Source organism: the organism of the source record quoted next, unplaced genomic scaffold, assembly GCF_019419815.1.
Source record: "Pyrus x bretschneideri cultivar Hongxiangsu unplaced genomic scaffold, Pyrus_bretschneideri_v1 Contig86, whole genome shotgun sequence".
NCBI lineage: Eukaryota > Viridiplantae > Streptophyta > Magnoliopsida > Rosales > Rosaceae > Pyrus > Pyrus x bretschneideri.
Window position 1 is genome coordinate 138,948 of NW_025999827.1, and position 18,288 is coordinate 157,235.

The following is an 18,288-nucleotide window of genomic DNA, read 5'->3' on the forward strand; positions in this document are numbered from 1 at the left end:
GGTTTGTATGATGACTTTAATATAAAATGATTTTTATTGTTTTTTGTCAGTAGTAGAACATAATGATTAAGGGTCAGGCAATTTTTAAATGGAGATCGGTATCAGGGTAAGCCATTACGCAATGGCAATGGGATGACGTCAGCAAACCATTTGGAAAGTTCAGACAGAAAGGGCATATTTAGAAGACCCGCTTTTGACTTATGATTTCGCTCATCCGGTACCTCATCCCGGCCAAACTCCATGTACATATAAATAGCACCCAGCCCCTCCCCAAATCTAGCAATTCCCACTCTCTCTCTCTCTCTCTCTCTCTCTCTCTCTCTCGTTCTACTGGCCAAAGCTCAGATACAAATTAATCAAGGGAAAATTGGTGATGTCTACAGAACAAGAACACCCCAAGAAAGCCTTTGGTTGGGCTGCCAGGGATTCATCTGGCGTTTTCTCTCCCTTCAAATTCTCAAGAAGGTCAGTATTAATACAAACTTCATCATCAAGTTCTTGTTTAATCAATCTATTTATACGTTCTCTGAAAATTGCGTTCTTTTGGTTGCAGAGAAACGGGCGATAAAGATGTGATGTTCAAAGTGTTATACTGTGGGATATGTCATTCGGACCTCCACATGGCCAAGAACGAATGGGGAATTTCTACCTATCCATTGGTTCCCGGGTACGTACTAAACTTTCGTTTTAAATGCTACAAGTACTGATGCCAAATAGTACATTGTAGAATGAACACATATGTAAGTATCTGAAATTGGATTTGGTATCCAAAACTAATGGAATGTGAACTGGACAATGCAGACATGAAATTGTTGGTGTAGTGACGGAGGTAGGGAGCAGAGTACAAAAATTCAATGTCGGAGACAAGGTAGGTGTTGGATGCATGGTGGGATCATGTACATCTTGTGAAAATTGTACCAACAATCTTGAAAATTACTGCCCCGAATGGATACTCACTTATGGTGCCAAGTACTACGATGGAACCACCACATATGGAGGTTACTCTGACATCATGGTGGCCAACGAGCACTTTGTAGTCCGTATCCCAGAAACCCTTCCCCTTGATGCAGCGGCTCCTCTCCTATGTGCTGGGATTACAACTTACAGCCCCTTGAGATATTTCGGACTTGACAAACCCGGTATGCATGTTGGTGTGGTGGGTTTAGGCGGTCTAGGCCATGTGGCTGTCAAGTTTGCTAAGGCTATGGGGGTTAAGGTGACTGTCATCAGTACCTCCCCCAATAAGAAAGAAGAAGCAATTGAACATCTCTGTGCTGATTCGTTTTTGGTCAGCCGCGATGAAGATCAGATGCAGGTAAGATGATTATTAATTTAAACAAGTTTGTGCATGTAGTGATTCAAGTTGATTTGAAGTGTGTAGGGGTGACTGACCTTTTTCTTGTTTTTATTTTTTATTTTTTGTGTGGATTTTTTAGGCTGCCATGGGCACATTGGATGGTATCATTGACACGGTTTCTGCAGTCCACCCTCTATTGCCTTTGATTGGTTTGTTGAAGTCTCACGGAAAGCTAGTGATGGTTGGAGCACCAGAGAAGCCTCTTGAGCTTCCAGTTTTTCCTTTGCTCGTGGGTAAGCATGCATAAAAAATAATGCATCGACATGTTTACTTTTGTTTCCTCTATACAACGATATATTTCCACTGCGGGATGTAGGATTTGTGGTATGAAGTGTTTACTTTTTAAACTTTATAATGTCTTCGGCGGCAACTTCTTTACAAGAGTGCATTTTGCAATTGCAGGAAGGAAGATTGTAGCTGGGAGTGGCATTGGGGGCATGAAGGAGACGCAAGAGATGATTGATTTCGCAGCCAAGCACAGCATAACAGCTGATATTGAGGTTATCCCAATGGATTATGTGAACATTGCCATGGAGCGCCTTCTTAAAGGAGATGTCAGATATCGATTTGTCATCGATATTGGAAACACATTGAAGTCTACCTTGTAGATTTTGCATCGATGCATGGTAGAACTGATGCCCCTTGGGAGATCGAATGGAAATCGAGTTCGCATTCAAGCTGTCGCTTTTTCGGGTTTTTTCCCCTTTCTTTTCTGAAGAATGGTTCTGGTTTTTTTTTATGTTTTATGTCACATTATGAGCGGAATGTATTGATGTATTTTGAATTAATGAATAAACAAGATTATGATCTTTATAAACGGTCAGTCATCAGGAAGCAAAATGGTGTTCGTGTTGGTAACTATTCTAGTGATCTCACTTTAGATTCTTCAAGAACTTGATCAACCAAGTCCTAGACGTACTCCTAGCAAACAAGAGACTTATGTGTCTTCGAGTTTATATTTTCCTTGCGGGATTAGGATTAAGTGATCAGCAAAACTAAACTCTCTTTTGGATTTTCAACGACACCGTTTGTTTGACATAAGTGAGTAAAACGAGAATTAATATGTTCAACGCTGCCATCATTTTTTTTTTGGATTTTCAACGACACAATTTGTTTGCTATGGCACCATATTGATCCGTAATTTTGACTTTTGACGGCTCACAGGATATAACTTTAAGAAATTCTTCCAACCACCACTCAAAGCTCTTGGTCTTTTCCGTTTTTCAGGAATCCACAACCCAATACCGTTGTTTGATTAATTATTCACTCCTAACAAAGGAGCAAACATCAACCCCTACACATTGTGTTGGATGCAGTGTCAAACACAATCACATCACCAAAATGGTCATAACCACATCTTGACTTAGCATTTGCCTAAAAGAAATTGTCTAGTATTCCACATTCGTCAATCTCCATCTTGAAATAGTATGACTTGATTTTATATTTCTCGTCCTCAATATGCTGCCAAGCAATGTAACAAAATAAACCCCACCTTGCCAACAAATGAGTCGCCAGGCCTCGACGAGGACATCTATTCATGAGGGTTTGTATGGTTTTAAAAATTCAAACGATAATATACCCATCCTCAAAGAGTAGAAGATACGTTTACGAGTGTTTGCATATTTTTCGCACTTGTAAATTAATTATTATAATTTTTTTAATGTGTTTGATATTTTTAAATTACGTGATATTTTTATTTTTCATTTTTTTTTATAATTTTTTTAATCTCAATCTTTGGCTATAGTATACTATAAAAATAAATAAATAAAACTTAAATTTTCAAAATGTATATAGAATAATAATACAATAATAATTAATAAGCAATATATACATATACATTATATCTGTTGTATTTTCTAGTAACTTTTTTTAGTAGTTTAAAAAATAAAAATCATAAATTGTTTTTCTTCTTATCGTGTCCAAACATGTTACCCGTGTGTCACTCTCGTGTAAACATGTTAAGGACCCGTTATTATTGGGTTCTTATTGTGTGACCCGATAACGACCTGATTAGTTATCGTGTTAACCCAAAACCCGTTATTTTCATGTCGTTTACATATCATGTTAACGGGTCTTATAAGAAATTGCCAGGTCTACCTATCACCAACCAATATCGACAAGCCACCACACCTTTTCCGCCTCTCACCACTCCACCAACACCTAATTTTTTAAATTTCTAATTCTTTATAATGTTCTAATTGATATACGTTTTCTGATATACTCCAAATTATTAATATAGGATGCTATTAAAATTGACGTGTATTGGATGAAACTTTTAGATTCATAATAGATTGTAGTTATTGTTATGATTATTAGAATGTAATTTATGATATTTTTATTGTACTTTGATCATGTGTTAGTTTATATATGTGTGTGTGTTTGTGTGTGTTCCAATACACTTTTAGATTCATAATAGATTGTAGATAATAGTATGATTATTAGAATGTAATTTATGATTTTTTATTTATAGTACTTTGATCATATGTTAGTTTTTACAATGCCATTGTTCAACTTCAATTTTGGATGGTCCAAATCCTATTCCAGAAAGTTCAACTCTAATATTGAGATCACCCGATATTAGAATCCTAGATCCGGCACTGTCTATTAGTGATGTGATACACTTTTATATATTCTAAAACAATCAACTATGGCCATGGAAAATGAATAGTTCATCCCCTGGAAATTTAACACGTCTTGTATAAAAAAGGACTTGCCATAAATTACTTTCAAATTGTGTCGAATGGGTCATTGATCGTATATTTGTAAAACCGTCTAGAACTCCCGAATTCGGTCACTTCACTTTTACTATTTTGGGTTGGCTAGGAATTAGGCATAGGGTTAGCATCTTCATTTGTTCAGTAACATCATTGACAACGACGAGCTATGTGGCCTCTGTATGTTCTTCGAGTTCAGTTGTGCAAGACCTAGACAATTACAAAACAATCCAAAGTTGTTTTAAATATTACTACGACTAATATATTGGGAAGCAAAGCATAATTGGTAATTAATTTCATTCCGCACCTGCGTCTAGATGTGGACAATTCTTCTTGCCACTGGTGCATCTCCAATATTGACTTCGCTTCTCTTTTGTACTTGTTTTTGACGCTCATTTCCTTTTAACTTGAATTACATCTTTAAGCACCTCGGTTTGAGAACTCCTACCTCCTTGTTCATTTTCTTTTTCTTTTTTCGACCACGGCTATCACTAACAAAAGAGTCCGGCTTTATACCGAAGAATTTCAACGCTCTCCACATATTGGGCGTGGCATGATTGGTTCATCAGTCTCCACTGTCCATTAAGAATGAAAAATACTTACTAGCCACTTGTGGTAGTAATCATTGATTCACTTTTTGATATTTACTTAAGATGGAATAGAATAATTTATCTAGAAATTAATTTGGTAAATCCAAATTAAAAAGCACCCCTAAAAGCAGAAAATTTAGGGGGAAATGGATTATGTATAATGCTGCCACCAGGAATTCCATGTTCCTCAACATACTATTGTGGAAGGATAGGCTCTTTGCATGATGACTTTCAATATTATTATTATTATTATTATTATTATATAGAAAGTTTTACAGTGCTTTGGTAATGGATTGGTTTCTTCTTTTGTATATTTTCAGTACCACATAAGATGATAGAATATTTTTACTTCTCAAGTCGAATAACATGTCAAAATATATTCGATGATCCAAAACACTTCAATGGATTTCGAACTCAAACATTTACTTGCTTTTTACCATACCAACCTATTAGATGGTTTGTATGATGACTTTAATATAAAATGATTTTTATTGTTTTTTGTCAGTAGTAGAACATAATGATTAAGGGTCAGTCAATTTTTAAATGGAGATCGGTATCAGGGTAAGCCATTACGCAATGGCAATGGGATGACGTCAGCAAACCATTTGGAAAGTTCAGACAGAAAGGGCATATTTAGAAGACCCGCTTTTGACTTATGATTTCGCTCATCCGGTACGTCATCCCAGCCAAACTCCATGTACATATAAATAGCACCCAGCCCCTCCCCAAATCTAGCAATTCCCACTCTCTCTCTCTCTCTCTCTCTTTCTCTCTCTCTCGTTCTACTGGCCAAAGCTCAGATACAAATTAATCAAGGGAAAATTGGTGATGTCTACAGAACAAGAACACCCCAAGAAAGCCTTTGGTTGGGCTGCCAGGGATTCATCTGGCGTTTTCTCTCCCTTCAAATTCTCAAGAAGGTCAGTATTAATACAAACTTCATCATCAAGTTCTTGTTTAATCAATCTATTTATACGTTCTCTGAAAATTGCGTTCTTTTGGTTGCAGAGAAACGGGCGATAAAGATGTGATGTTCAAAGTGTTATACTGTGGGATATGTCATTCGGACCTCCACATGGCCAAGAACGAATGGGGAATTTCTACCTATCCATTGGTTCCCGGGTACATACTAAACTTTCATTTTAAATGCTGCAAGTACTGATGCCAAATAGTACATTGTAGAATGAACACATATGTAAGTATCTGAATTTGGATTTGGTATCCAAAACTAATGGAATGTGAACTGGACAATGCAGACATGAAATTGTTGGTGTAGTGACGGAGGTAGGGAGCAGAGTACAAAAATTCAATGTCGGAGACAAGGTAGGTGTTGGAAGCATGGTGGGATCATGTACATCTTGTGAAAATTGTACCAACAATCTTGAAAATTACTGCCCCGAATGGATAATCACTTTTGGTGCCAAGTACTACGACGGAACCCCCACATATGGAGGTTACTCTGACATCATGGTGGCCAATGAGCACTTTGTAGTCCGTATCCCAGAAACCCTTCCCCTTGATGCAGCGGCTCCTCTCCTATGTGCTGGGATTACAACTTACAGCCCCTTGAGATATTTCGGACTTGACAAACCCGGTATGCATGTTGGTGTGGTGGGTTTAGGCGGTCTAGGCCATGTGGCTGTCAAGTTTGCGAAGGCTATGGGGGTTAAGGTGACTGTCATCAGTACCTCCCCTAATAAGAAAGTAGAAGCAATTGAACATCTCTGTGCTGATTCGTTTTTGGTCAGCCGCGATGAAGATCAGATGCAGGTAAGATGATTATTAATTTAAACAAGTTTGTTCATGTAGTGATTCAAGTTGATTTGAAGTGTGTAGGGGTGACTGACCTTTTTCTTGTTTTTATTTTTTATTTTTTGTGTGGATTTTTTAGGCTGCCATGGGCACATTGGATGGTATCATTGACACGGTTTCTGCGGTCCACCCTCTATTGCCTTTGATTGGTTTGTTGAAGTCTCACGGAAAGCTAGTGATGGTTGGAGCACCAGAGAAGCCTCTTGAGCTTCCAGTTTTTCCTTTGCTCGTGGGTAAGCATGCATAAAAAATAATGCTTCGACATGTTTACTTTTGTTTCCTCTATACAACGATATATTTCCACTGCGGGATGTAGGATCTGTGGTATGAATTGTTTACTTTTTAAACTTTATAATGTCTTCGGCGGCAACTTGTTTACAAGAGTGTATTTTGCAATTGCAGGAAGGAAGATAGTAGCTGGGAGTGGCATTGGGGGCATGAAGGAGACGCAAGAGATGATTGATTTCGCAGCCAAGCACAGCATAACAGCTGATATTGAGGTTATCCCAATGGATTATGTGAACATTGCCATGGAGCGCCTTCTTAAAGGAGATGTCAAATATCGATTTGTCATCGATATTGGAAACACATTGAAGTCTACCTTGTAGATTTTGCATCGATGCATGTTAAACTGATGCCCCTTGGGAGATCAAATGGAAATCGAGTTCGCATTCAAGCTGTCGCTTTTTCGGGTTTTTTCCCCTTTCTTTTCCAAAGAATAGTTCTGGTTTTTTTTTATGTTTTATGTCACATTATGAGCGGAATGTATTGATGTATTTTGAATTAATGAATAAACAAGATTATGATCTTTATAAACGGTCAGTCATCAGGAAGCAAAATGGTGCTCGTGTTGGTAACTATTCTAGTGATCTCACTTTAGATTCTTCAAGAACTTGATCAACCAAGTCCTAGACGTACTCCTAGCAAACAAGAGACTTAAGTGTCTTCGAGTTTATATTTTCCTTGCGGGATTAGGATTAAGTGATCAGCAAAACTAAACTCTCTTTTGGATTTTCAATGACACCGTTTGTTTGACATAAGTGAGTAAAATGAGAATTAATATATTCAACGCCGCCATCATTTTTTTTTGGATTTTCAATGACACAATTTGGTTGCTATGGCACCATATTGATTCGTAATTTTGACTTTTGGCGGCTCACACGATATAACTTTAAGAAATTCTTCCAACCACCACTCAAAGCTCTTGGTCTTTTCCGTTTTTCAGGAATCCACAACCCAAGACCGTTGTTTGATTAATTATCCACTCCTAACAAAGGAGCAAACATCAACCCCTACACATTGTGTTGGATGCAATGACAAACACAATCACATCACCAAAATGGTCATAACCACATCTTGACTTAGCATCTGCCTAAAAGAAATTGTCTAGTATTCCACATTCGTCAATCTCCATCTTGAAATAGTATGACTCGATTTTATCTTTCTCGTCCTCAAAATGCTGCCAAGCAATGTAACAAAATAAACCCCACCTTGCCAACAGAAGAGTCGCTAGGCCTAGACGAGGACATCTATTCATGAGGGTTTGTATGGTTTTAAAAATTCAAACGATAATATACCCATCCTCAAAGAGTAGAAGATGCGTTTACGAGTGTTTGCATATTTTTTGCACTTGTAAATTAATTATTAAAATTTCTTTAATGTGTTTGATATTTTTAAATTACGTGATATTTTTATTTTTAATGCTTTTTTATAATTCTTTTAATCTCAAGCTTTGGCTATAGTATACTATAAAAATAAATAAATAAAACTTAAGTTTTCAAAATGTATATAGAATAATAATACAATAATAATTAATAAGTAATATATACATATACATTATATCTATTGTATTTTATAGTAACTTTTTTTAGTAGTTTAAAAAATAAAAATCATAAATTTTTTTTTCTTCTTATCGTGTCCAAACATGTTACCCGTGTGTCACTCTCGTGTAAACATGTTAAGGACCCGTTATTGTTGGGTTCTTATTGTGCAACCCAATAACGACCTGATTAGTTATCGTGTTTACCCAAAACCCGTTATTTTCATGTCGTTTACATATCATGTTAACGGGTTTTATAAGAAATTGCCAGGTCTACCTATCACCAACCAATATCGACAAGCCACCACACCTTTTCCGCCTCTCACCACTCCACCAACACCCAATTTTTTAAATTTCTAATTCTTTATAATGTTCTAATTGATATAAGTTTTCTGATATACTCCAAATTATTAATATAGGATGCTATTAAAATTGACGTGTATTGGATGAAACTTTTAGATTCATAATAGATTGTAGTTATTGTTATGATTATTAGAATGTAATTTATGATATTTTTATTGTACTTTGATCATGTGTTAGTTTATATATGTGTGTGTGTTTGTGTGTGTTCCAATACACTTTTAGATTCATAATAGATTGTAGATAATAGTATGATTATTAGAATGTAATTTATGATTTTTTATTTATAGTACTTTGATCATGTGTTAGTTTTTACAATGCCATAGTTCAACTTCAATTTTGGATGGTCCAAATCCTATTCCAGAAAGTTCAACTCTAATATTGAGATCACCCGATATTAGAATCATGGATCCGGCACTGTCTATTAGTGATGTGATACACTTTTATATATTCTAAAACAATCAACTATGGCCATGGAAATTGAATAGTTCATCCCCTGCAAACTTAACACGTCTTGTATAAAAAAGGACTTGCCATAAATTACTTTCAAATTGTGTCAAATGGGTCATTGATCGTATATTTGTAAAATCGTCTAGAACTCCCGAATTCGGTCACTTCACTTTTACTATTTTGGGTTGGCTAGGAATTAAGCATAGGGTTAGCATCTTCATTTGCTCGGTAACAGCATTGACAATGACGAGCTATATGGCCTCTGTGTGTTCATCAAGTTCAGTTGTGCAAGAACTAGACAATTACAAAACAATCCAAAGTTGTTTTAAATATTACTACGACTAATATATTGGGAAGCAAAGCATAATTGGTAATTAATTTCGTTGCGCACCTGCGTCTAGATGCGGACAATTCTTCTTGCCACTGGTGCATCTCCTATATTGACTTCGCTTCTCTTTTGTACTTGTTTTTGACGCTCATTTCCTTTTAACTTGAATTAGATCTTTAAGCACCTCGGTTTGAGAACTCCTACCTCCCTCTTCATTTTCTTTTTCTTTTTTCGACCACGGCTATCACTAACCAAAGAGTCCGGCTTTATACAGAAGAATTTCTACGGTTTCCACATATTGGGCGTGGCATGATTGGTTCAACGGTCTCCACTGTCCATCAAGAATGAAAAATACTTACTAGCCACTTGTGGTAGTAATCATTGATTCACTTTTTGATATTTACTTAAGATGGAATAGAATAATTTATCTAGAAATTAATTTGGTAAATCCAAATTAAAAAGCACCCCTAAAAGCAGCAAATTTAGGGGGAAATGGATTATGTATAATGCTGCCACCAGGAATTCCACGTTCCTCAACATACTATTGTGGAAGGATAGGCTCTTTGCATGATGAGTTTTATTATTATTATTTTTTATTTTTTGGTCAGCCGCGATGAAGATCAGATGCAGGTAAGATGATTATTAATTTAAACAAGTTTGTGCATGTAGTGATTCAAGTTTATTTGAAGTGTGTAGGGGTGACTGACCTTTTTCTTGTTTTTATTTTTTATTTTTTGTGTTGATTTTTTAGGCTGCCATGGGCACATTGGATGGTATCATTGACACGGTTTCTGCAGTCCACCCTCTATTGCTTTTGATTGGTTTGTTGAAGTCTCACGGAAAGCTAGTGATGGTTGGAGCACCAGAGAAGCCTCTTGAGCTTCCAGTTTTTCCTTTGCTCGTGGGTAAGCATGCATAAAAAATAATGCATCGACATGTTTACTTTTGTTTCCTCTATACAACGATATATTTCCACTGCGGGATGTAGGATTTGTGGTATGAATTGTTTACTTTTTGAACTTTATAATGTCTTCGGCGGCAACTTGTTTACAAGAGCGCATTTTGCAATTGCAGGAAGGAAGATAGTAGCTGGGAGTGGCATTGGGGGCATGAAGGAGACGCAAGAGATGATTGATTTTGCAGCCAAGCACAGCATAACAGCTGATATTGAGGTTATCCCAATGGATTATGTGAACATTGCCATGGAGCTCACATTATGAGCGGAATGTATTGATGTATTTTGAATTAATGAATAAACAAGATTATGATCTTTATAAACGGTCAGTCATCAGGAAGCAAAATGGTGCTCGTGTTGGTAACTATTCTAGTGATCTCACTTTAGATTCTTCAAGAACTTGATCAACCAAGTCCTAGAGGTACTCCTAGCAAACAAGAGACTTAAGTGTCTTCGAGTTTATATTTTCCTTGCGGGATTAGGATTAAGTGATCAGCAAAACTAAACTCTTTTGGATTTTCAACGACACCGTTTGTTTGACATAAGTGAGTAAAATGAGAATTAATATGTTCAACGCCACCATCATTGTTTTTGGATTTTCAACGACACAATTTGTTTGTTATGGCACCATATTGATTCGTAATTTTGACTTTTGACAGCTCACACGATATAACTTTAAGAAATTCTTCCAACCACCACTCAAAGCTCTTGGTCTTTTCCGTTTTTCAGGAAGCCACAACCCCATACCGTTGTTTGATTAATTATTCACTCCTAACAAAGGAGCAAACATCAACCCCTACACATTGTGTTGGATGCAGTGTCAAACACAATCACATCACCAAAATAGGTCATAACCACGTCTTGACTTAGCATCCGCCTAAAAGAAATTGTCTAGGATTCCACATTTGTCAATCTCCATCTTGAAATAGTATGACTCGATTTTATCTTTCTTGTCCTCAAAATGCTGCCAAGCAACTTAACAAAATAAACCCTGCCTTGCCAACAGAAGAGTCGCCAGGCCTAGACGAGGACATCCATTCAAAGACATCCGCTGCAAAGGTACCCGTCGAAATGGAATGAATCAGACCCCGACCAGGCACTGGGACTTCTATGGGGCGGGTGGGCGACATGGGAGGCTGTCTCTGGAGAGAATGTTGCTCAAAGAAGATGGGTGTTGTAGCAAATACTAATACATCCATTGAACTAAGTAAACACAAACTTGTAAAACACGACCTGTTGAAACATTGATCAGAGAAATAAACAATTCCGAAATTCTAATTCTTGCTATTTCTTTCGCTAAAACAAAACATTTTGTAGAAACACAAGGAGCTATTTGCCATCATGGTTGATGGCTGACTCTTAGAGTTGAGTTAACAAGCTGAATTTTTTTATCAGTGACATCTCAAAAGAGGAATATAAGTAGGGAGTTAAAAATCAAGAGCCCCAGTTTTGGAGGAGACAGAACAACTACCCGAAGTGCCATACGAACTCCCACTTGAACCATCGATTGGGGCTTGGTTTAGACATTCTAAAACCATAAACCTCCGCCTTTTCAACTTCATTGAGTACGTTGTTGCCTCAAGGATCACAGGAACCTGCTGACACAGTAGAAACCATGAATAATAATCAAACTAAAACACATAAGCAACTGAACAGCAAAGGAAGTCGATTTCCAAATCAGTTATTCCATTTGAACCCCTTCTATTCTAATTTTAACATCTTGAGTTTTCATAACATCTTAAATTCAACATAGATTGGCTACTCTAAGTGAAACAATGTGGCTGCAAGATGAAGAAAAAGACATGATACGGGGATAAAAGGTTGGCTTCGTAGCGGTAACAAGGAGTGGGCTACAACAGCAAGGCACAACGCCAGACGGTGGTGTTGTAAGAGGGGAGTGCAAAGGTCCCCTATAATATGGGTGTGCGAGCATTTAATCTAAGTTAACAGGAAAAGCTATAGTACCAAAGCAATTCTAAGGATGACTGGATGGTGGGTCATGCAGGTGCATGTTTACAAATTCATGGCAAGTGCATAAATGCTATTAATTTTTGCAACAAAAAAAAAATGAAAAAGGAGAGACAGAAATTGATTCATACAGTTTTAGATCTAGGTAGAAGTATAGTCTTGCAGTACCTGTGTGTTAATCTGTGCTACCTTGTGCACATTGAGAAGCCCTACCATGTCCTGGTAACCAGTAAGGAGCTTTTCCATTCCTTGTCCTCGTCTGAATGGATGATCATGTGGATTATTATTGGAGAAATATTTGACAGTGCAAAAACAAGTGTGAACACAGATATTAACCTGGAATTGCTTTGACTGACAGCAAGGTGTCTGCCATGTGCTGCCATCTTATAGAAAAGGATGGCAAAAGAAGACTAGGTGGAAATGTCACAACAGCAACTGCATTTGAAGATCTGACCATGGCTCTTAGAGATCTAAGAAAGGAAAGCATGTCCCATTCCTGCAATGCGACATTACTACGCTCAACTTACGTAGTATATTCATCATGCTTCCAGCATAAAATTCCAAGGACTTTGATAAAACAAGGAAATGTCGTTATCTATCATATTATTCTAATAAAAGTTTTCGAAAAGGAGAAGGCATACAAACTCCTAACAACAAAACTGCAGAGCAAAGGAACCAAGAAGCGGGTGTAAATCAGAGGCCCAATGCAATTAAAACGGTAAGAGAAAATAGCAGGGCCACAAACCATGTCGGTATATTCACACTGTGGAGCACAGAATGATTGAATTGCAATACGACCAACGGACGAAATGCTGCCATCACTTCTGCATATTCAGCCAAAAGAAGGGAGAAAATGTTAAGATCAAGTATAAAAACAAATTGAATAAAATAAAAACACATACAACCATGACCATCCGAAAAGACTTACGGATGGCATCATTACAAGCCAATTAGTGAGGTTTTAATGAGAACTCTTAAGGACTCGAATTAAAAAAATTATACAAGAGGTCTTTAAAAATAAATAAGAAACCAATGAATCACAAAATCAGGTGGCGAACTCACGTGTTTTTAAGATAAGAGAGGTCATAACTTATAAACATAGTTGGTAATTAAATAAAGTTATGCAATAATTTCTTTCCTTGTATAAGCTACCAAAATCGGCCACCAAAGCCATTTCTATTTAAAGAATTTATATCAGACACAGGGTGGCTGCAATCTTTTATCCTCCCCACCCAAACCATCGAACCAAATTACACATGCACAAGCACACAAAAAAAAACTTAGACTCACTAAATATTCGTGTCCACTATGAACAAAGCTAGTTTGACATTGTGAGAAACCAACTTATATGCATTTAATTTCACCAAGCCATAAGTAACCTTTAGGCAGGAAAGCATAAGAGTACAGTACTCCACCTTGGAAATTGAGATAAAAAGGTTGCACAACGGTCATGAAGGGTAATCAGATTTGGAGAATCTTGAATGCTAACGCAATCTATACGCTTGCCGCTTAAAAATTTCCTTTCTAAGGGCTTCCGCAAGTCAAACTCATTGCAGAACTCATGTTTTCCATCTGGACAACAACATAACAAACTGCTCTTGAAATCTAAACCAGCCATGAGCCAACAAGACATATTTTGTACTAGATAAAATAAGAACAAACTTGCCACCTCTATCAACACTCTGTTGATTTTCACCAAAATACTTTTTATATTGCCAAGCTATCCTCAACCCTTTCTCCTGAAATTTTAGAAGAATATAGGAGAATTAATTTCTTAATGTTCACCCAACAAACCAAACTATTGAACAAATACGTGTACAGAAGAGCTGAAGAAGAGAACAACCTCATCAGGATCTCGATGACTAGACTTGTCATCTTTGGGTACCGCTGGGCTAGGCAAAGTACCAAGAAATTGCCGGGGTTCCTTGGATGGGCTTGCATAGAGAAGGGGTTGGTTGTGGACGAGTCCTTGAGACATAAAACTCCTAAGCAAAAGCATATGATGGGGTGCTTCTGCATCTTCCATCACCATAACTAGGCTTCCTAGAGAAAACCCACCACCTAAAATCTCTACAGACCAAAGACAGCAGTATAAAAATTTTCTAAATAAGATTATACTAATACAAAAAGAAATAATATCCGACCTAATCACTCCATCTCAGTTTAACAAATTCCAATTTGATGTTATAGATAGAAGATTACTGTCAAGGTCTGGTATCCCGGATGAAATAAACATTGTGCCATTGGGACCATGCTTTAGTCCAGGGATTTGGTGTGAGTTTGCAGCCAGAAAGTTCCGAGAGAAGCTACTTGTCCGTATCTTGGTCGCAGACATGGCTGCAGAAACACTATCTACTGCTCTCAATTAACAGCTCCCAAATATCAGGAGATGAAGATTGTGCCTGTCCTGATTACCTGCAGCTAAGATTTGCAGGAAGCAAAAATTTTCAGAAATGTTATCAGATATATAATAAACGTCACTGAATGACATAAGTAACAGCTACATGAACATAGAGTTTCGTGTTGAATCTTTACAAGAGGACTTACAACCACATAGAGACCATTCTCATCAAGAAAGTTGGAACTCTAATATTTGATAACTCATAGCATTAACCCAGGTACTACAATGGGATTCCATCCAAAGGTCTTACATTCCACCTATAGGCTAATACTAAAACTTTATGGACTCATTTGATGTTTATGATTGGGTTGGCTCGGACAATTCACTAGATTCAATGAATGTTGAAGACAAATATGGATGTCAAATTGCATATTTTGTCCAAGACTCCAAGTGAAGGTACAAGATGGGGAAGCCATGATGAAAACTCGTCCCTCTCAATCCTACCATTTGTGTGAGGATTAGGAGAATAGTTTTCTTAATGACTTCTCCATCTTCTTCCTTCATTTGGACAAAACATGCAAGTTGGAATCCAAATTTTCATTCTGACATTCACTGACTTTAGTGGCTTGTGCAAGCCAAGCCAATCCTCAAACAAGGCCTATAAGAAAAGCTCAGATTTCATCTCTTCAGGTATTGCTCTAATGCTAAAGCTATCAGGGATTCTGTGTCTAATGCTATAACCACGTAGAGAGAACATTTTTTCAACAAGAACAACCACCAGCCAACCGCATAAGTAAAAACCAAAGGGACATATAGTACCATGTCAAATCCTACCGACAAAAGGACATAAAACCACCCCGAGACCCTTTTCGAGAAGAATGCTGGAGTTCTAGTATTTCTACTTCTAGTAGTATGTAATAACTTAAAGCATTACAATTTGATTCCAACCAAAAGGGTTTAACAAAAGGAATCCCTATTTCCAGCATAAGGTACGCCTAATCTATCAAGTTCCTTCTATCAAACAGTTGGTGTGCATAGCAATCTAAACCAGACTCGGATATACATACACACAGAGAGACAGATATACATACATACATATATATATATATATATATGGATAGTTATCTGTGGTAAATTAAACTTCAGGAGTCTCACCTGGCCTTCTGTTCTTGGGGACTTCAATTCGACGTCCACTCCGATCAGTTGGTTGATTCCTTCGCTTTGCTTTCGCTTCTCGCTCGAAAAAGATGAGTCAGCAAAACCCCACGGTGTTGAACTGCGCACCGTCCCTGTGGGATGTTATTGACTTTTGAGACCGTTCAAGAAGCCCAACATTGTAAAATTCAGCCCATGTACTCCGGCCCATTCGTATTCCCTACTTTTCTTATTTATTTATTTATTTTTATTTAAGTTTTTGATAAAAATTAATTTTTAATTCAAGTGGCTTCGTAAGAGTAACTCCAACATTACAAAGGCTCCCTAGGGCAACTTACTATTGAATCCTCCCAGTGAACAGTAACTGCCTTTTGCATTTCCATCCCTAAACTGAATAGCCATGGTAATAGGTAATAAAATATTAATATTTTTTATTTTATAAAATAGTACAAAATAATTTTATTTGTAATTTCGGATAAGATTTTTAATCGTTCTCGTTGTGCCACATGTCATTATCCGAAAAGATAATTTTTGGTAATAGATTTCGATAAGATTTTTATCCAATACCGTTGTGCCACATGTCGTTACCTTTTCAAAATCCTTAAGGATATATTTCCAATAAGATTTTTAACGAATCACGTCGCGCCACGTGTCACAATCTGTTTACAATCTTTAAGGATAGATTTCGATCAAATTTTTAACGAATGACGACATGCCATGTGACATTATCTACAACTTAATCCTTTCTTTTTCCTCTATATAACTCACCATCCATCCTAAGAAATCACACACCAAAATCAAAATCTATGTCATTGTTCATAGTTTCTGCTTCCTTCTTACAATGTCTTCTTTAAGGATGTTGTGGGATATCGATGAGCAAGAGAAAGAATTGTTTAAGCAAGGAGAAGAAATGTTCAATCTCCACGTGGGCGAAAATGACATGGAAGAGGAAGGGGATGAGGAGCGTAGAAGGAGAGATGATGAAGCAAGAAGCCAAAGAGCCTCACATTCCTGTCGAGTCATCCAAGCTGTGGTTTATATGTCCAGGCCCAACTGTTCGCAACATTGATAGAAGCAAGCAACGACGAGATGCAGATCTCTTGGACGATTATTTTGTACGTAATAGTGCATTCCCTGACATGTACTTTAGACGTCGTTTTAGAATGGAACGACATTTGTTCAACAAAATCATGATTGCAGTTTCCAACCATGATTCTTACTTTGTGCAAAAGAAGGATGTGTTTGGTGTTATAGATCTCTTTCCTGAGCAAAAAATTACTGCTGCCTTGCGGATGCTTGCATATGGAACATTTACAAACCAAGTGGATGAGATAGCGAGGATGGGGAAATCAACCATTCTTGAGTCCCTGATGAGGTTTTGCTCCGCAATCGAATTTATTTACACCATAGAGTACCTCCGGAGACCTACTGAGATGGACTTGCAAAGGCTTCTGAAGAAGGCAGATGCAAGGTTTTCCTGGGATGATTGGAAGCACCGACTGTATGCACTGGACCTGGAAAAACTGTCTAAATGCATGGCAAGGAGCCTATAGGGATAGAAAAGGAGAAAAAAGTATCATTTTGGAGGCAGTGGCATCATTTAATACGTGAATTTGGCAGGCTTTTTTCGGTGTTCCGGAAGCTCAAAATGACCTCAATGTCCTTGCCCAATCCCCAATGTTCAACAATGTCCTGCAAGAAAAAACACCAAGAGTCACGTATTAGGTTAACGAACATAAGTACCATGGGCCATACTACCTAGCAGACGACATTTATCCAAGGTGATCATCGTTTGTCAAAACAGTGCCACGTCCGTGAAGTGCAAAGGAAAAACACTTTGCAAGCTATCAAGAAGGGTGTAGAAAGGATGTTGGAGCGTTGTTTTGGTATCCTCCAAGCTCGTTGGGCGATTGTCAGATGTGCTGCCAGAATGTTTGATTTAGAGTCACTTTGATCCATCATGATGACGTGCATCATTCTTCACAACATGATTGTGGAAGATGAGTATGATTATGATACTGTTGATAAATATGAGTTAGACATGATGAACAATTCTAGAACACAAATATATTGTGCTCATGACGCCACCGAAGAACCTGTGCAACACGAGCCATTACAAAGAGATGGACATTACAATGAAAGGCTCATTCAATGATATATTGCATTTTAGGACCCATATATGCACAATGCCCGGCAAATTGACTTGATAGAGCACCAGTAAAAATTCACCTTGCCAAGCAAGTTCTTCCATACATTTTGCATAACCATTCTTGGAAGCACTTCCTTTTCTCTTTAAAGCCTTCTTACCTTGAGGCCTAAATAGATAACGGGTCAACCCCGACGCTTGTTCAGGGGGCGTTTCCGGCACTTCTTCTGTGTCTGTTTCATGAACATCCGAGGCATGATCGGGCGTAGAGTGTAGAGGGGTACTGTTCATGA

At 37.5% G+C, this 18,288-nt stretch overlaps 3 protein-coding genes across 4 annotated transcripts; 2 read left to right on the plus strand and 1 right to left on the minus strand.

The window, feature by feature from the left end:
* The first annotated feature begins 325 nt into the window (after positions 1 to 325).
* Positions 326 to 2,180, plus strand: LOC125473416 (probable mannitol dehydrogenase). The gene is made up of 5 exons (XM_048576180.1): positions 326 to 465; positions 554 to 667; positions 802 to 1,315; positions 1,437 to 1,590; positions 1,760 to 2,180. The coding sequence occupies exons 1-5, from the start codon at positions 374 to 376 to the stop codon at positions 1,963 to 1,965; spliced, it is 1,080 nt and encodes a 359-aa protein (XP_048432137.1). The 5' UTR covers positions 326 to 373; the 3' UTR covers positions 1,966 to 2,180.
* A 3,227-nt stretch (positions 2,181 to 5,407) lies between these two features.
* LOC103954149 (probable mannitol dehydrogenase) lies at positions 5,408 to 10,665 on the plus strand. 2 transcript variants are annotated; one of them, XM_048576182.1, is made up of 5 exons: positions 5,408 to 5,581; positions 5,670 to 5,783; positions 5,918 to 6,431; positions 10,182 to 10,335; positions 10,505 to 10,665. In XM_048576182.1, the coding sequence occupies exons 1-5, from the start codon at positions 5,490 to 5,492 to the stop codon at positions 10,648 to 10,650; spliced, it is 1,020 nt and encodes a 339-aa protein (XP_048432139.1). In that variant the 5' UTR covers positions 5,408 to 5,489; the 3' UTR covers positions 10,651 to 10,665. The 2 variants fall into 2 exon arrangements, with proteins under 2 accessions (XP_048432139.1, XP_048432138.1); XM_048576181.1 differs by lacking the exons at positions 10,182 to 10,335; positions 10,505 to 10,665 and adding exons at positions 6,553 to 6,706; positions 6,876 to 7,295 and having other exon boundaries at positions 5,421 to 5,581.
* A 939-nt stretch (positions 10,666 to 11,604) lies between these two features.
* On the minus strand, positions 11,605 to 15,977 carry LOC103954152 (elongator complex protein 4). The gene is given in 10 exon segments (XM_009365954.2): positions 11,605 to 11,980; positions 12,522 to 12,598; positions 12,601 to 12,612; positions 12,690 to 12,849; positions 13,099 to 13,177; positions 13,769 to 13,925; positions 14,023 to 14,092; positions 14,197 to 14,423; positions 14,556 to 14,768; positions 15,850 to 15,977. Coding segments are annotated over 9 exon segments (1,083 nt in total). The 5' UTR covers positions 14,689 to 14,768; positions 15,850 to 15,977; the 3' UTR covers positions 11,605 to 11,812.
* Between the last annotated feature and the right edge of the window lie 2,311 nt (positions 15,978 to 18,288).